General features: G+C 39.4%; 1 protein-coding gene across 1 annotated transcript in view; it reads left to right on the top strand.

Annotated features, from left to right (window-relative positions):
• The window catches only part of bcar3 (BCAR3 adaptor protein, NSP family member), a 70,382-nt gene that overhangs the window by 26,143 nt on the left and 26,237 nt on the right, over positions 1–18,002 (top strand). Inside the window, 3 exon segments of the mRNA XM_032527018.1 lie at positions 6,885–7,080; positions 7,745–7,999; positions 14,237–14,279. Coding sequence (XP_032382909.1) covers positions 6,885–7,080; positions 7,745–7,999; positions 14,237–14,279 — 494 coding nt within the window.

Below are 18,002 nucleotides of genomic sequence, written 5' to 3'. Positions count from 1 at the left end.
ATGGATTCCATTCTCATGTCTGTATGCTATATAAGACAGGAGATGGTATCTTATCTAAGCATGATAACTGGAAACATGGAGAAACAGATAATCTGGCTTAAATTTTAAAAAAAAGTCCATCTTCCAGCACCTATAAAGCATACATATTACAATGTCCTGTTTGTTAATCCGTATTTCTCTGCAAGAACCCATGTAAGCATTTGTCCCAAAAACTTTTCCTTTAGGTACCAGGTTTTGTTTTATTTGCATGTTAGGTATTAAGTCTTACACACTTGCCTGGTGAGTAACACAAACACAAGTTAGCATCTATGTCATTACATGCCAATTTAGTATGTCATTTTATATTTTTAGCAATGAATTAGTTGGTCACAGACATTTTATTCATAGCTGTGGCCGTGGTAACACTTAACTTTTTAACGCCACTTTTGTGATCCGATGCCAGGCCACCTAGCCATGTGGTTTAGCTCCAATCTTGGAGCAAACAGACTTGACAGTTGATGCGTCCTGGCATGTTCATGACAAAAGCATTGAAAAGCCAAGTGTAACCAATACCCATACTTACTCATACTACTCATACCCAGGTTACCAGTTAACTCACTGTAGAAGCTAATCTGGACATGGCGGAACTGACAACAAACTAACTTTGAATACAAACAGCTTTTCTTTTTATTCCTTGGTAAATAGTAGTTAAGGAAATGCTCGCGCTCCCTCTTTCTCTTTGGGATTCAAGGTGATGTAGCCGGTGGCTGAACAGCTGTAGGGAAGAGAGGATGATGCAGGGAGAGAAAAAGAGAAGGGGATAAAGAGCAGTCTAAAAACATGATACCGTTGCTGTTTTTACTTTTTTAGAGAACTAGATACTTATTCCACCACTGTCTGACTCAGCTGACTGCTTCTCTGTGTGACTGACTGACTGACTCAGTGTGATCCGTGGCTGTACGTTTCTCACACTGTCCATCTTTACATTTTACTGTAGATAAACTGTATGAAAAGAGCCCACACAGACTGAGGGTAGGTGGTGTGTGAGGGAGAGATTCAGACGTATTATGTGGCAGCTACTGCTGTGGGATTTAATAAAAGCATCATTAATATGTTTCACACACACACACACACACACGTACACACACACTGCTGGGCCCACGCACTCAAGAGCGCAGCAGGACACCCTTCTCTCTCTCTCTCTCTCTCTCTCTCTCTCTCTCTCTCTCTCTTGCACTCTTTAACAAAGGCTGGCTCTAAACAGCGGTCATGTGACAGTTGTTCCCATTGTTCACTTCTGGCCAGGGGTGGTTTTGCTAATGCATTTATCTCTGTGTGTGTGTGTGTGTGTGTGTGTGTGTGTGTGTGTGTGTGTGTGTGTGCGCGTGCGTGTGTGCGTGCGTGCGTGCGTGTGTGTGCGCATACATGCGCATGTGTGCATGCAGGAAGAGACTTAAGCTAGAGGAAACCCCTCATTCCTAAAACATGTGGATATTCATGTTGTCCTCCCCATTGTTTGTATATTTAATAACAGACCAGTAGTGCAACATGTGACAGCTTCTGTTTTAACTCCATTCCATTTCTAAATTACATTATCGTGAAGAATGCTTCTTGTATTATGTAAACCACAGAACCTTTTAAGATTCTTTTAGTCATATCTGAATTTCCTAACACACACAGTAGTCATGGGTGCTAGTGAATTAAATGGGACCTGTTGAATCACCCTAAGGACCAAGCAGCTTTTAAAATCACTACTTCAGTGGATTAACAGCAAACAACAAAGCACATAGAGGAACAAGGTTTACTATCAAAACAATTTATTAATCTTAATTTAGGAGGAAAGTTTTGTCCAACCATGTGAGACAGAACTATAGAAAGAGTGAGGGTGATAGTGAAAAGGAGGAAGGGAAGCAGCAAGAGAGATACTTGTTTTATGCCAATGATCCTTACTAATGAGCTGCCTGTTGTCTAAATGTTTATACTGCCATTTCCTCTTCCTGTTAATCTGCGCTCGTTTCCCACCCAAGGCCTTGTGTGTTTGTGTGTTTGCTGGTGTTCCCAACCCAAGGCCTTCACTAGTGTTGGTGACAATGCAAACCTTAACTTCAGAGTATTTTGTCTTTCATACCAAGGTCAATGAAGATTGGTTGCCAGGTGTTAGAGGAGTATTTTCCCACTGTAAATCTTTATTTGACAGTTTTCGTTTAATGATATCCTCTATGAAGCCCATTAAATATATCTTCTGATATTGGCTCATTACAGATATATCTGTATTGTCATGTCATCTACGTCAGTCGATAAACAACGAGAAATCTAAAATTCTAAAATCTAAAATCGGTTGAGCTGTAGTCCAAGAACAGAATGTGCCGCAGCTAAAATGTTGACAGAAAAAACGCCACAATAATGGCATCAAAGCAGCCAATAAAAGTTTTAGTAAATCAATTTACAAAAATAGCAACTCCGTAATCGTCAAGTTTTTTTTAATCAACATAACACACGTTAGGTTTATTTTTAGTAGCCGCTACCATCGGTGCAACATCAGTCACTACTCAACTCAAAACAAGTCAGCCTAAACAGGAATTGATTAAAATGGACACAGTGTGAGGCTGAATAATGAAGTAGAAACAGCAAATCAGTCAGGTTATCAGGTTAACCTCCATCTCCCTCAAACATGGGAGTCAGTGGAACAATGGAGAGATGTCACTATAGGTTCATGTTATGACAGCAGAAAACAACTTGAAGTAGTTTAGGTTTGTTTGGGAGGGTTTTGTGTCAGTTTATCCGTGGCAAATTCAAAAACTCTTTGTCATTGCAATTTGGAACAAAACAAACTGTACTTGCTAAATTCATTCGTACATTGACAGAATCTGAGAGTAAAAGACTTAAACCGTTGAATGTTTTGTTAAATGTAATCTTAGACTTCAACTCTCGTTTGAGTGCAGGCAATTTTTAAGCTCTGTGATTGAATTATCCATTATTTTTTTTATACATCTCTAACTTTTTCTAAGAGAGTTTCATGCCCATGCAAGTCCTGAAAGTGCTCCAACTATAAGACATCTAACATGGTCTATGCGGGAATAAAGCGCACCAAAATAACTCCTTCCACAACTCTACTAACTTATCAGTTCATCTTACTCAAACAGAGATCCAGTCAACAGTTCAACTGCCATTCAAGGTAGGTTACGTGAATGTAACCAAAGAAACAATATGCATGCTTCGAACCAGGTTACCAGTTAACTTGCTGTAGAAACTAACCTGAGCAGGGCTGAACTCTACAAACTTCTTATTTTTTGGTAAATGGTAGTGTAGGAAATGTTGGTGCTTTCTCGTTGTGTGTGTGTGTGTGTGTGTGTGTGTGTGTGTTTGTGTGTGTAAGAAGATGCAGAGTGATGTAGCCCATGGCTGAACAGCTGTAGGCAGGAGAGGATAAAGCAGGGAGAGAGAGAAAGAGAGCAACGTCTATTATTGAGAGAGGTGGAAGGACAAAGGAAAGAAAGTTGGAAAGGAAGACCTGACTTCATGATGGACAGACAGAAGGAGGGAGGAGATAGCTATGTGGGGGGTGGGAGCACAAGATTGAAAGACAAGAAGGAAAGATGGATGAAAATAGCTGTAAAATAAAATAGTTTGGAAGGAGATGATGGGTACAATGGAGAGAGAAGCTAGATAGATAGAAGGATGAGTGAGATTTTCACAACTTCACTCCATTACTTCCTATAGCTCTCAGTATGAATAATTTATTTATAAGATTAATTGACTGAGTATTCATGTGTGTAAGTGCTGTGTGTCTGTGTTTTCACTCAGTCCTTTCTCCTCTGCAGGGGAGGGTGTGTGTCTGGCAGATGGCCAGGGTCACACAAATACACATTAACACACACACACACACACACACACACACACACCAAGGAGCTGACCATCCCTGAGGGTCTTATAATAGGTCCTCCTCCTGTAATCGTTCTACCCCTCAGAGGAATCCACATTCTGACCCAGCATGCCTAAGCAGGACTTTTACATTGTGTGTGTGCGTATAAACTTTACTTGTCACGCTGAAAAGTACTGCGCTGGCCAGCCGTTCTTTTCCCTAAACATGAATTTGCATTTTTATTGATATTCATCATCACAAGCTGTTGACTCAGACCCCCTGCTAAAGTTGGGTTTTGTTTTCTCTTTTTATTCCAGGTTTCCTCTAATCACTAATCGCCAAAGCTTATGCATCTCTTAGTACCGCCACCAAGGAGGTTAAGTTTTCACTTTAGTTTAGCTTTAGTTTGTTTGTCTGTTAACAAGATTACGGATTACGGACATTTTGGAGTAGATCCAAACTGCGGGGCATATTCACAAAATATTTTTCATTTTTGTTAACATTGTAGGAAAAGGCATTTGGGTTGCATTTGTGCGGTGCCGGAATAATTGAAAAAATTAAAGTTCCCAACTGGAAGAAATATTCCCACTGCATTAGCATTGTGAAATAGGGCATGCTTTGGCAGAAGTCTGCACTCTCTGAGTGTCCTCATAGTTATTTATTTATAGCAGATCTCTGAAGTTAATCTGAAACAACAAACATTACGTTTTCATTGCATGAAGTAGCACATTAACAATCTGTAAAGTACAATGCAAAACCTAAAGCTTTTAATTGTTTAATCTGCTCTCTGTGTCCATACTCAGACAAAGCTAATTTGTAAGAGAAAGAAACACCTCTTTCAATTCACAAATGGACAGTGTGTTTTGACAGTTCAACAACACCACGTCTATTATAATGTGCACTAGTAACTGTGTTACTGTGCCGTTTTCTGCCGAAAACCTTTTTACACAGAATTACAGATATTTCTCATCAGTTTCGTCATTTCTTTAGTTAAATCTGTTGTGTTGCCTTTCCACTTTCTGCTATTGAGAACTGTTTTTCACGTTGGACAGCATTAATGAAATTGAACTTCATCAATTAAGGAAATTATTCATTTACATTCCATGACATTTAAAGGACATGGTGAGACAAATACACAACTTTGACAGTAGATCCTCCTGTAGAGCCTGACACTCTGACAAGTAGCCCACAAGATGCTAACGAGAAACTTCTGTAATGTCAATACAGTAAAAATGGACCTACTTAACGAAGTTTGTTCACTGCTTGCTACAAGTTAGCAATCAAACACAGCAAAGGCTGTCAGTTGAATGGCGTTTTGAGCTAACGTTAGCAATCAAACAATCAAAGATAGCTAAAAGGTTTTTGAAATGACTGCTAGCTTAGCTGCAAGTTAGCAATCAAACACTACAAAGGCTGTCAGTTGAATGGTGTTTTGGGCTGTTAGCAATCCAACAATCATGTTTGAAATGTTTTTGAAATGATTCCCATCTTCTGTTATTGTTTGTAATGAGAAAAGTTTATTATTTCATGGATTTCCCAAATTTCATTATGACACGTTATGCCTCAAACCGTTTAAATCCAAGCATGCGTGACTCAAATCTGCACTCGACTTACATCGGGGAGTGACAGAGCCTTAGAAATTTATGACAGCTCCTTAGGATTGATGATGAGATTGGAAATAGGGAGGGTTTGTGGAATCTCGTACCATCCAGTCTACCAACATGTCTGTCTGTTTACGGTATTTTAGTTTGTACAGTGTGACCAACTGATGCATGGTGAGTGATTCAGAGCAGATCATAGCATGCTGTACAGTCATCAACACACAGCAGGGGAATTTATCAAGACCATCACTTTTCCATCACTACCAACCTATCTGTCCTCCTCATCTCTCTGTACAGTAATTATATCTGCTTGTCTGTCCGTCTGACAAGATCTACCCCATGAGCAAAAAAAAAAAGGTGTAGCTTTGTCTTTTCCCTGTTTGAAAAGTCTGGATTAGAAGATGGTTTTAGGTGCCTTGCTGGAATATAAACCATTTTAAGCATTCCCGAATGGTATGACATTCAAAGCTTGTTGATGAAAAAATACTGTCTGAAACTGAAGCAGAAGGTCAGATCTCTGTTCTCTTCTCACGTCCACCAATAGGGAGTGAAGTCAGCCTTGTGTCTGGTGAACTTAATATATTTGCTTTAAGCCCAACATCATGTAAGACTGTTAGGGGCGGAAATCTCTGAAAACGACAACTACTGTAAGGATCAAGGTGTTCAGTCAGTTCCATGTACCTGCAATATGTTGAAGCTTGTTGTATCTATTGGACTGACTCGCAGCAAAGATAGTAAAGAATTGAGATGCCTCACTCTATAGCTATAACAGAGACCTTAACACATAGGGTGAAAAGAGGATCTGCAGCAATGTGCAGGACAACAAAAACATGGTGTTTTTGAAAATGTAAATATATTCTGGTACAACCTCAAAATACAATTCTGAACCTGAAAATGAGCATAACATGGGTGCTTTAACAAAGCAAGATTGTTTTTATTTGCATATTTTTACAAATATGTTATGTATTGTGTTACAATACAAAGTTGTTTTGTGAAATCAGTAGAAATCGATTTGGGATAAGGTTATGTATGTTTTATGTTATGTATTGACATGTGTTAGTATCCATGATCTGAGCCATGTAGGTGTATTGCTGGGTGGAGGGTGGAGGCACCTGTTGTACTTGATCTCATTATATTTAATCTCAATGAGTACTGTACGTCAGTGTATGTGTGTTCCAGATCATATGTATTTACAGCAATGTATTACAGAGTTTTACACCTCATAACTATAACATTGTTATTGTACAGTAAGCATGTTAGATTTATATTATCTTATTATGTAACCCACTTACTTTTCTTTATGTATTTATCTCCTCAATTAAGTTATTAAAATATATAATCGTACAGTCAGTGGAAAGACTGAGATCATCTCTTCCAATCAAGTGCTGGTAAAAGAAGTCTTCTCTGTCAGACTTTGCGTTTCTCTGTGTGTTTCTTCCCAGAGTTGAGGATGATGGCTGAGGGGCGTTTTGCCAGTCTGCCCAGGTCCCTCCATGCACACCACGCCCTGGGAGGAGGCACTGCACACCCTGGGGTCCCCTCCACCTCCCTCGGTGTCCACAGCAGCGGCACCTGCTCCTCCAGGGGTCTTCAGGCCTCCCTTGCCTCCTCCATGGACCTCCTCAGCTCCAGACCTGGGTGAGTTGGCTGACCAACTGAAGCTCACAGCACAATAGAAACTGGTCTTCAAAGAAACCTGGCAGAATTCAGGGTCTGTCTGCCTGAAATAAGTTAAACAGTAGTCTATTCTGTAAGGAAGTGCAGGTTTAAAGAAATTGAAGATGGTGGTTTAACCAAATACATTTTGTTAGAATAAGCGGCTGATCACAACACAACATCTACTTATTTTCTATTCTTTGGCACTGCTTCTGCAAAGGTTGGGTCAGTTATTACAACACGTTGTTCAGACCCAGAAACCATAATTTAAATTCCAAGGGAAACCCCAGACTTTCCAAGAATAGGAAAAATATCTAAAAAATTATACACGGGACATTAAATATTTCCTTTTGACGTTGAGTAGATGTAAGCATAGCTAAATAATTTAGTCTGTGTATGCTAAGCAGCATCAAAAAGCTTCAATCCAGTGTTTGACAGCATCACATTTATACTTTGTATCGACTTGGTCAAAGTGTAGAACAAAACTTTTTTATAACTTTACAGGTACTAAAGAGAAGTTTTAAGAGGATTTTTCGGACATTTGGATATTTGTGAAGTATAGAGTCTTCACAAATGTTCAGGGTGTTTTTACTTCAATATTTCAGTCTAACGTTTCTCTCCCCCTCTGTCATTTTCCCTCTCCCAGTCTCCCTCAAGAGCAGGGAAGCAGCCTATCAGAACTGCCCGCTGCTGCCTACCACCCAATCTCCATTCACGGAACTCTGCCTCGACGCAAGAGAGGTGGGGCCAACCTCAACCGTGGAAACTACACTTGGGACCCCAGAGCCATTCACACGCAGCAGATAACTGGCGGGAACACGTCACTGGGTCCCGGACACGCCCATCAACCCATGACCTCTCCGCTGGTCCAAGATATAATTGATGACTTTCATGGTTACAGGTAAACACATGTACAACAAATGCATAAATATTCTTATGTGAGGTCATACCAGCTCTCTATTGATTAACAAAACTGCATTTTGATATTTACAATTGATGTTATTTTTGTAAACATTATTACCTTTTCTATAGTGCCATAAATATTTTATTGCAAACTGTAAAAGGAAAATAAGGGACACAGTTAAAGGAACAATCCACTGAAAATGTATCTTTTCAACTTCAAATACTCAGCCTCAGGATTTTGTGGCTTGCTTCTTCATGGACACAAGTTTGGGTGAGATTGGATTTCCAGCAGTTAGTATGGATTCCAGTAGTGACCCTAAGACACAGCAAATATGGAAAATGGAAGAAACAAAACATTAGAAGCATATAACAAAATTGAAACGCTGGTTCGATTCCACCCAGGAACTTTGTTTAATGTCATCCTCAGTCTTTCTCCATATTTAATATCCGTCTCCACTTTCTTTATCTTTTTTTTTTAAATACATGATTACTTCTAAAACCTATCCTGTAGCATGATCCACTTCTCCACTGTTGTTGTTTTTATTGTTGGGTTGAGTCAACATTGTAACCAGTTGCATCTGCTGTGAATCCATGCTGCTGTCTTTTGTGAAGGAGTAAGCTACAAACTTTTCAGAACCACTACCTTAGAGGCAGTATTAATTCCTAAAATATATATATATATATATATATGTATATATATATATTTGGTGTAGTATTTCTTTAAAGGGATATCTTGTAATTCTGAGCAGTATTTTTTGGCACTTTTGATCAACTGAGACTAGCCTCAGGACTCAGAAAGAGATTTTTGGTCTAGATGGAGAGACACGAGTCCGTAAAGAGCCCTGAGGGGGTGTAGCAGTTTGCTCAACTTCAGAGGGAAAATCACACACAAACACACACACCTCATCCCTCATCATGTCCTCCCATCTTTCTATCTTCAGTGTAGAGTTACAACAGACTGTATCTGATGTAGCCAGCTTTGTGTGTGTCTGTGGCCGGGTGCGTGCGTGTAGCCCCCAGCAGTTGGGTTACCTTTGTAGGTCAGGGCGTGGCAGGACAGATCATAGATTACTGTGAACTCTTTGTCTGCTCTCTCCATTTTTCTGCCTCTGTGCTGGATACATTTCATACACCGCTGACATACAGCAGGACAATTTGTCCAGGTCAAATTCAACCTGTGCAGGTGGCTAAATAATGAACAGCATCATTCTCTCACTCATTCTCACATTGTGACATTATACCTATTACTTTTGAAATGTCAAAAAAAGTAAGATGAGAGTCAAGTGTGTTACTAGCTTTACTAAATGTAATCAAAACGCATCACCACAAAAAGAGACATTTTTCTATAGCTGTGTGTTTTTTGGCAGGTTGGTGACCTATCTGAAGATCAAATCTCAGCACTTGCTAATAGTGGAAGTAACATATTAATGGCCTGACTTCTACAAAGGAGACCCACATTATGTGTAACAACAGGTATGAGAGATGAATACCACTGTGCCCATAGTTTTTTAATCTCTTTGTTTGATTAACTTCGTTAACTTTTTGTAATTTCACAAGGTATAACTTTAATCACAAAAAAATACTGGATAGTTGCATCTCGGCACATCTCAAGAAACGTTTTCCCATAGTTGTAAGTATAATTAAAACATTACATTAACATTAAGACATTAAATAACATTAGAAACATTAAATTATTTACATATGCAAACATTCTTTTTCAAAGGAATACCTGTACAGATTGTCTGTACGTTGGGTTTTAGTAAAGAAAGAAAATCCAACATTTTACAAGGTAAACCTCTCTGATGTTGTTAAATAAACCAGTAGCATTGCAAAGTTCCAAACTTCCCTGCCTGCTCACTTTTAAAAGTATCTCAGTTGAGTTCTTTATAAAAAGATAAGGGAGTGAAATCTTTCTACGGTATGAAACTACTGGCCAGTCGCTCTTGACTTTCCGTTGCTCAAGCTGTCGGCTGACCTATGACCCCTGACCTTATGTTGCACTACTTTCCGATTGGTCAGTTTATCTCTCCGTTGACCTCTGTGGGCTGCTCAGCAGACCACCAGGAGAGGAAGAGGGGGAGGGAGGGAGCAGAAAGAAAGAGTGTAAGGGAGTAGTGCAAACAGAGAGATGTGAGGGGCTGGAGAAGAGATTGACACTGACAGACTGTTGACGTGAGAACTTTTCCTTTCATCAACACAAATAAACTGAAGATAAAACCCATCTGAATTTCCCAGTTATCTGTTGACTGTGTTTGGATTAACCTCTTCACATATTTTAGATCAGACCGATAGCTTGAAGTGATTATTTAAAGCAGAAGTTACAATGGTTTTCACACTATGTTCTCTTTCAAATTGCAACAGATTAGTATGTTTGTGAACTAAAAAAAACCTAACATGTTGATACCTGATGTTTTATTGCCCTACTTACACCCCTGACAAACTGAAGGAGAAAAAACAGCAGCCTGCTTTAGTGCTGCAAATAAAAAGGAGTGTGTGAGATGGAGAGGTGTGGGGTCAACAGAGACTCATCTCCAGACATTTAAAAAACAAAATTGATTTTCTATTTAAAGCAAAATGTGAGCACACATTTCTATTAATGCTGAAGTAAAATATTTGAAAATGTCACTGAGATTAGCGCCGGAGAGAGCTTTGTCTTTGCATTGGAAATCAATAGTGAAATGTGCCTTGCTACAACACACCAATTCCAACGGGGTTTTGACTTTGTAGCTTGTTGTGTCAACTTGAAAAGTGGCAAAATATATTCTTAAAAATGTCACCAATTTACCAAATTTACTAGATTTGAATGTAATCCAGTCCCACAATGCAACCCGAAAAGGAAACAGTTGAGCTGCTTACCTGTGCCGTGTCCCAATTTCAAACTACATACTAACCGTATACCGTATCTACTATATCATCATTTTTAAAGAATGCATAAAAACCTACCTTATCTTGATGTGTTTTTTGGACATTCACTGCCAACTAAACCTCCCAACCAGCAAAGTATTTCCCCCGACCTTTAATAGTGCTGTTTTCTTGTGCTAATGTGTTTCTGAAGCTGTTTCACATTTTTTTTCATATGCTGGCAGCTTTGAGCAGCTCCTCTTGTCAGTTTTTAAGTATTCTCTTCAACTTTGTTGAGTATTTATTTTGTCACACTTCTTATAGAATGGGGCCACAACTCTAGAAACTCTAGGAACATCTTGGAAAACAAAACAATAAAACAATTTAGTTTTACTTTTTGCCTTATTTAATGTCCATTTTTAGAACTACACTGTACATTCAGTGCTGTACGTTGATTTCTTGTATTAATTTTAATTGTTGCATACCAACTGCTAAATCAATATACTATTTTTACGATTATATGATTAGTGTATAGTATACACAGTAGTTTATAATGTGGATTGAAAACACAAATACTAACTTTATGGCTCTGTGGATCTTTAATATGAAAACACACTGACCTCTGTAGGCTGCCTGCAGACGCTGCATGTTGCTCATCAACTCTTTCTGTTGCTCCCAGTGTCTGTCGGTCTCTCTCTCTCTCTTACTCTCCCACACACACAAATATGGAGTAGTCAAGCACTAAAGCCAGTTGTGGTTGTGCTGAGTATTGTGTGGTGAAGCGCAAAGAACAACAGTAGCCAGAAAAAGATTGTGGCGAGTGCTGCCTGCTTCTACCCTCCCTGCTCTTGTTTTTCTTTTGTTTGTTCTCTAGCTCGCTTCCACGCTTTCTGTCTTCATAGCTCTGTCTCCGTCCGTGTCGCAGGTCAGTTCTGTGGTCGTAGCAGGATAAAAAAACCTGTGTCTTATGCTGTTTCAGCAATATGGGCAGAAAAAGGCAAAGTTAGCTGTGGTCAGTCTGGAATGCCTGGCCATCTCACTCTCACCATACTTTGCTTGAGTTCTTTTAGTGCTGTAGTCAGGCTTACTAAACATTAAAAGGTAAGAATAAAGATGTGAAACGACATCCATCAAGATGCAGTGTGGAGACACCATCGTTCACCTGACGACACCTGGGTTAAACATGCTGAATCCCGATCAGCTCCACGACTGCCACTCTGTTTGTGAGCTTGACCTTTGAACTCCCTGAGGAGAAGAGGGAATTTCCCTAAGTTGTAGCACATTTGACTACAGGATTCTTCATATGGGTGTTGTCTAGCATGTGGTGATTCTCATCTCACCCACCTCAGACAACAGTGCTATGGTTGGTGTGGTGAATGTTTGGGGCCAATCGGAGGTCCAGCCAACCACTAACCCCATCGAAGCAAGACATATGACTACAGTAAAGGTGGTCAATGTCAAACTGAATGTCTGATTTTAGTTTGGATTTTAGACCACAGAAACGTCCTGCGTTCTTCTTCTTCATTCTCCTCTTCGTCATTGTCTTCTTTATCCTCGGCAGTGGTGAAAATTAAGCAGCTAAACTATGAGCACCTGTCACTCATCATTAAAAGGCAAACCAGCTACAGGAGTTAGAGCGTTTTACTGATGCATCAATCAATGGCATATTTCTATCCAAATGCCTGTATACATGTAGCCCTTCATATGGACACCAGTTAAATGAGACAAGTTGCATTAAAGTACATTGGAAACAAGTGTCAGGATTTTGAAAATAAGACAAGAAAAACAAAAAAGAAAGAACAGATAAATTGAATTGATCATACTGTATTTGTAAATCCAGTAGCAGATACCTACTTAGCTTCAAATAAAGAACATGTCTGAACGAGTCTGGTCTGTCGAGCCCTTCAGCTCTCTAATACTTGATAGGAAAAATACTTCAACTGAAGCCAATACTTTATGATAGCAAAACAAGCAATACCCAGCCTTGATGATCAGCCTTTTGCTCCTGGAACCATCAGACAGTTGTTCAGCCAACGACTGATGTGCTCTCTGTTGCAAGGACAACTTGGTCTAGATTTGTGTTGATACACTGTGGGGAAGATGTCAGGATATGTTGGATTAGGGATGTTTAGACCTGGAACAGGATCAGTTGCCATATACTGAGCTTCTTTGGCTCTGCAAAGTGAAATCTGCAGGAGATCCTGAGGGGGATGGAGAGGCCTGAGCACTCCACCTTCTATGAATAATGACTATACATTGTTGTGAATGGAGGCTTCTGTTTAGTTACATAACTAAATCCCACTCATTATTTGGGGCCGTATTAAACTAAGAAGGCTTAGAGAAACATATTTGGTTTGGTAAGTAATGGGCCATGCTAATATTCCCGTGGGAACACCAGTGTCGACTCAAGAGCTACCAACCTTGCTAAAGTAGTGGGGAATTTGAGCTAATTACCTCTTTCACTGAGCCCCTGGATATAAGCCTACTGTAGAGAGAGACTCTGAGATACATTTATACACTCAAGCACCAATTTTCAAGGCAAAGTTGGAGAGGGTGAAATTCTCTAAGGAACACAATATGAGGATCTTAAACTGCTGGTCAAAACAAACATAATGCCAATATACGGTCCCTGAAAATGTTTTCTGTGTATTCTGACCTTTAAGCAAAAGTGTCTATGAAAAGCCAATGAAACGGGAGTTAGAGGGAGTCATGGAAACAAATAGAAACTGCCCCACTGTTGTATTGCGTGGATTAATGAAGGAATCAAAAAAATGCTGCCGTTTGTATTTGTTTGCTCTAAATTTTCTGGGAATTTGTCAGTGGACTCTGAAGGGTAGGCGTGTGGCTGCGATGTGTGTTATGGTGGGGGAGGAGAGGGAGGGAGGGAGGGAGGGAGCCAAGTCAGGCAGGCAGTGAGTGAACATGTTTACCACTGACTGAGAGAAAGAAAAGTGAGAGACAGACAGCGTGTGGGGCAGAGATAGAGTAAGAGATTTCAGTGTGAGGTTTGGTTTCACTCAACTTCTTTCTTTCAGAAAAAAAAGTGAACTTGGGACATCATTACAGTTAACTGTACACCAGCTTTACAGTGCAGCTGTACCTTGTTGGTCTAGCATATGGATATTATGGACACTTGTTTGGACCAGTGACATCCATTTGGAGATTTAAATACAAAGTGGCACACCTCCAGTGAACTATATCATCTCCTAAAAAACAGTGTTTGAACCTCTGAAGAAGCAGCATCAGCACCAGTTAGGGACCCACCTGGACAGCTCAGCAGTTTATTTGCAGTAGGAACTGTAGAGAGGACCCAAAGATCAACACCCAGCAGTTTGGGTCCAGTAGCAGAGATGTGTTCACTGAACAGGACCATGTCTTTGTCTGTGTTCCCCAGGGAGCCTGCTGCCGGCCTGGACGCCACAGTGGACTATGTAAAGGTAGGAACAAAATATGCTTGTTTGTTATTTACAGAAAACTGCAACAACTACAAATAAGACCTGCATTGTGGTGGTTTTAAATCCAGCCAACACTATTCTTTTTGTAGATTTTTTGCTTGCGGGACTGTATACTGAAAGACAGATTTAAAGTATGTTGCACTTATCACCGTGCAGATGTATTGACACAACACATTAGGTTCACTTTCAGTAGTTGCACACATTCACAGGGCATTTGCAGTATCTCTGCGACTGGTTGTACTGTACAAATATAAAATACACACACAAAAAGAAGAAGAAGAAGAAGAAGAAGAAGAAGAAGAAGAAGAAGAAGAAGAAGACATACTGTATTGATCCCCAGGGGGAAATTATATTTTTACACTCTGTTGATATTACATATTACACAATGCCCGAATTACACACAAATGCACAAACAGGACCTATACATGCATACAGTAGGGCTCGTAAGTTTATGAACCTATGCTAAAGTTGACTTTTAAGAGGAATAAAACAAAATCATCTTTTGGAAATTGATATGAATGCCTTAAGTAAAAAAAATTGGAAAAATGTAACCTTTAAGGACACCCATTTTCTTTGTGAATGAATACTTTATCGTAAATAAATAAATGCTCTTTCTTAAAATACAGGGGGCATAAGTATACACCCCCCGATGTTAAATTCCCATAGAAGCAGGCTGATTTTTATTTTTAAAGGCCAGTTATTTCATGGATCCAGGATACTATGCATCCTGATAAAGTTCCCTTGGCCTTCGGAATTAAAATAGCCCCCCATCATCACATACCCTTCACCATACCTTAATATGGGCATGGGGTACTTTCCATAAAATCATCTCTCAATGCAAAAAAAAAAAAAACAGCTATTAGGCTAACTGAAATAAAACCATGTCAATCTCTTTTTATTTCTCTTTTCAGTCAACTTTAGCATGGGTTCATAAACTTTTGAGCACCACTGTTTGTGCAACACAGCAACAAAGTTCAGTTTGATTTGTAAATTGTTGTAGGTGCAAGTCTGCTCTTTTCTGTAATATAAGTAATGTTACTAGATATTTCAAAAACTATTCACTCTATTGCCAAAATACTGTTACTAAGCACTTTTTTTCTTCTAATTTAGTAAAAGAAAATGTAATAAATCCATCCCCATCAGTGACTGTAATCTGACTAAAACTGGATATAAAATGATATTCAGCTGTTTCCGCAGGCCTCATAGCAGAAGTTAATACAATTGCCTCTTGGCTACAAGGACATTACTCCTCTATATCATCTGTCTGCTATTTTATGTTTTTGCTACCACACTGTTGTAAACCATATTAACACATACACACACCACCTGAGTCCCAGCTTTCCTCCAGTCAAAGAGAGTTGTTGTTGACTGAGAGGGGATCATTCAGTTATCACATTATCATTTAGCTGAAATATGATGTGCTTTACTGTCTGTTTCTATTTGTCTTTGCCTTTTTTCTTATTCTCACCGTGTACAAATTCTGCTTCCTTGTTTTGGAAAATCCATGGGGCATTAAATACTTAAACACTTACACATTCAATAGTTATACAATAAGTAGTACTTACACAAGAAGAAGTCTGGGCCGGGTATCACATCTAAATACTTTTGAATATGGACCTAACTAAGAATTTCCACATAACATTGAGCAGCACACAATATCAATTACCGAAGGTTGGCACCAATTAATGATTAATTGTATAGTTATTTCATACTGCATTTTGTCCTAACTCTTGTTAAAACAACAGCATTAAACAATGACTTTTGCAGGAAAATCCAGCATATTTGAGTTACTTAAAGAAAGTTTTTTTTTTAATCTAAAATATCTGTAGTTCCCATGTTTACCCCTGCATGGCAAACCAATCCCACAGAATCCAAAATGTTGATCAAGGCAAAGAAAAACATTTTCATGGTACAATGAAAAGGTTTGACTGTTAAAGAGTTAATTTAAAGGGTTTAGCCAGATAACCAGTTCGCAGCAGGGTACATCGGCTAATCAATCCTTTGGTTACTGACAGCTTCTCACAAAGGAGCTACATATTTAGGCATACTGTAACTTTTTCTAAATCAGAAGCCAAGACCAGATTCTGAAGGCTTGTGAGAAACATGTAGAGAAACACATTTATACTCAGCTACATAAGTTATTTAAAAAGGGTATTTTTATTTTATTTATGCAGAAAATAAGTTTCCATTCTTAGGCTGGGACTTAACATTTTTTAAATGACACCCAGCTTTACTCTTTTTTCTCTTGTGAGGGCAAAGTAAAAACAAAGAATGGCTTATCTTGGTGAGTAAAGCAGCATTAGTTCAAATCTTTTGGATAGTCAAAGCAGTGGAGACCCAGCAAAATGTCACATTTTACTTTTCAGTTTTGAAATTCTGAACCCACCTTTGATATATTAAACATCTGCATACACCTCTTAATAACAAAGTAAAGCAAACTATATGATGTTGTCTCTCTTGTGTGATCTTATTTTGACCTAAAAACCAGTGCAATAACAAATATACATTACTAGATCAGTGTAAAGCAGTCCTAATGCATACGTACTGAGATGATGCTTCCCCCTTTCATCTCTCTTTAAATCTTTGTTCTCTCTTCTCAATCCCCCCAACCATTCATTCCGCTCTCTTTCCCATCCATCACTTCTTACCATTCATACATTTGGATGCTGACACCTCAGTCTGAAAAGCAAACTCATACCTTCCCACGAGAACATGTGGGAGCTAACCATACACACACAAACACACACACACACACACATACACACACTAACTTGTGTGTATTTCTTTGGTCAAATTATGGTTGTGTGCTAGTGTCAACAGAGTGTGCGTGTGCGTGTGTGTGTGTGTGTGCGTGTGTGTGCATTGACCGCAGATGGAGCTACTGGATCCCAGGTATTGTATAATATGTGTGAAAGTGTAGCTGTCAGCTGTGGTACTCCAGGTGTGTTTGCGTTTCCACTGTGGATGAAAACATGCACATATGTCCATCTGCACACAGACTGCAGTACAGTGCAGATGCTCTGTGCCAAATCCTGTGGAAAGGTCAAAAGTGCACAAACTGTGCAATGAGCCTTGCATTGTTTAGTGCGATCAGGCCATCAATTGTGTACAGCACAAGTGTGTAGGATGGATGTAAGCAGGGAAGGAAGTATCTGTGGAGAACAATCGTATAACGATGTCCTTCTCTTGTTTGACTATTGGCCAGTTTCTTTTCTCGTGGACCATCTTGTTTCCAGAGCTGTTTGATGACTAAATTTTGTTTATTGTCTGATTAGCTGATTAGCACAATGACGTGCCTCTTTGAGGTGACAAGAGGATGGGTGAATTAAAACGCTATACTAAAAATAAACACATATGTTGCAGTTCATACCGTAGAAGAAATACACTAAATAATCGTACAAACTAAAGGCCGATTTACAGCCGACGCATTTGAGCTTGCGCATGCCAATGTGACGTCAAAATGACGTAGATCTCGCTGGCGCGCCAGGATTTTGAGTGCACGTCCAGAGGGCACGCAACAAAGAGGAAACAGGAACCCTGAATGAGCTTGAGGGTAACCGGATGCCAGGACTCTCAGAGTGACTACAAGTCTGGCTTGTAAACTTACGGGGTTAAGATGAGTTCCTTTATGACGAACGAAAGGCTGAATGACGAGTCAAATCAAAGCATTGATGACAATGCTGCTGCCATCATAAACCGTTACGG

Source organism: Etheostoma spectabile, chromosome 9, assembly GCF_008692095.1.
Source record: "Etheostoma spectabile isolate EspeVRDwgs_2016 chromosome 9, UIUC_Espe_1.0, whole genome shotgun sequence".
NCBI classification, from domain to species: Eukaryota; Metazoa; Chordata; class Actinopteri; order Perciformes; family Percidae; genus Etheostoma; species Etheostoma spectabile.
Note: the sequence above shows the minus strand (reverse complement) of the source record. Positions and strands in the feature narration are given on the sequence as shown.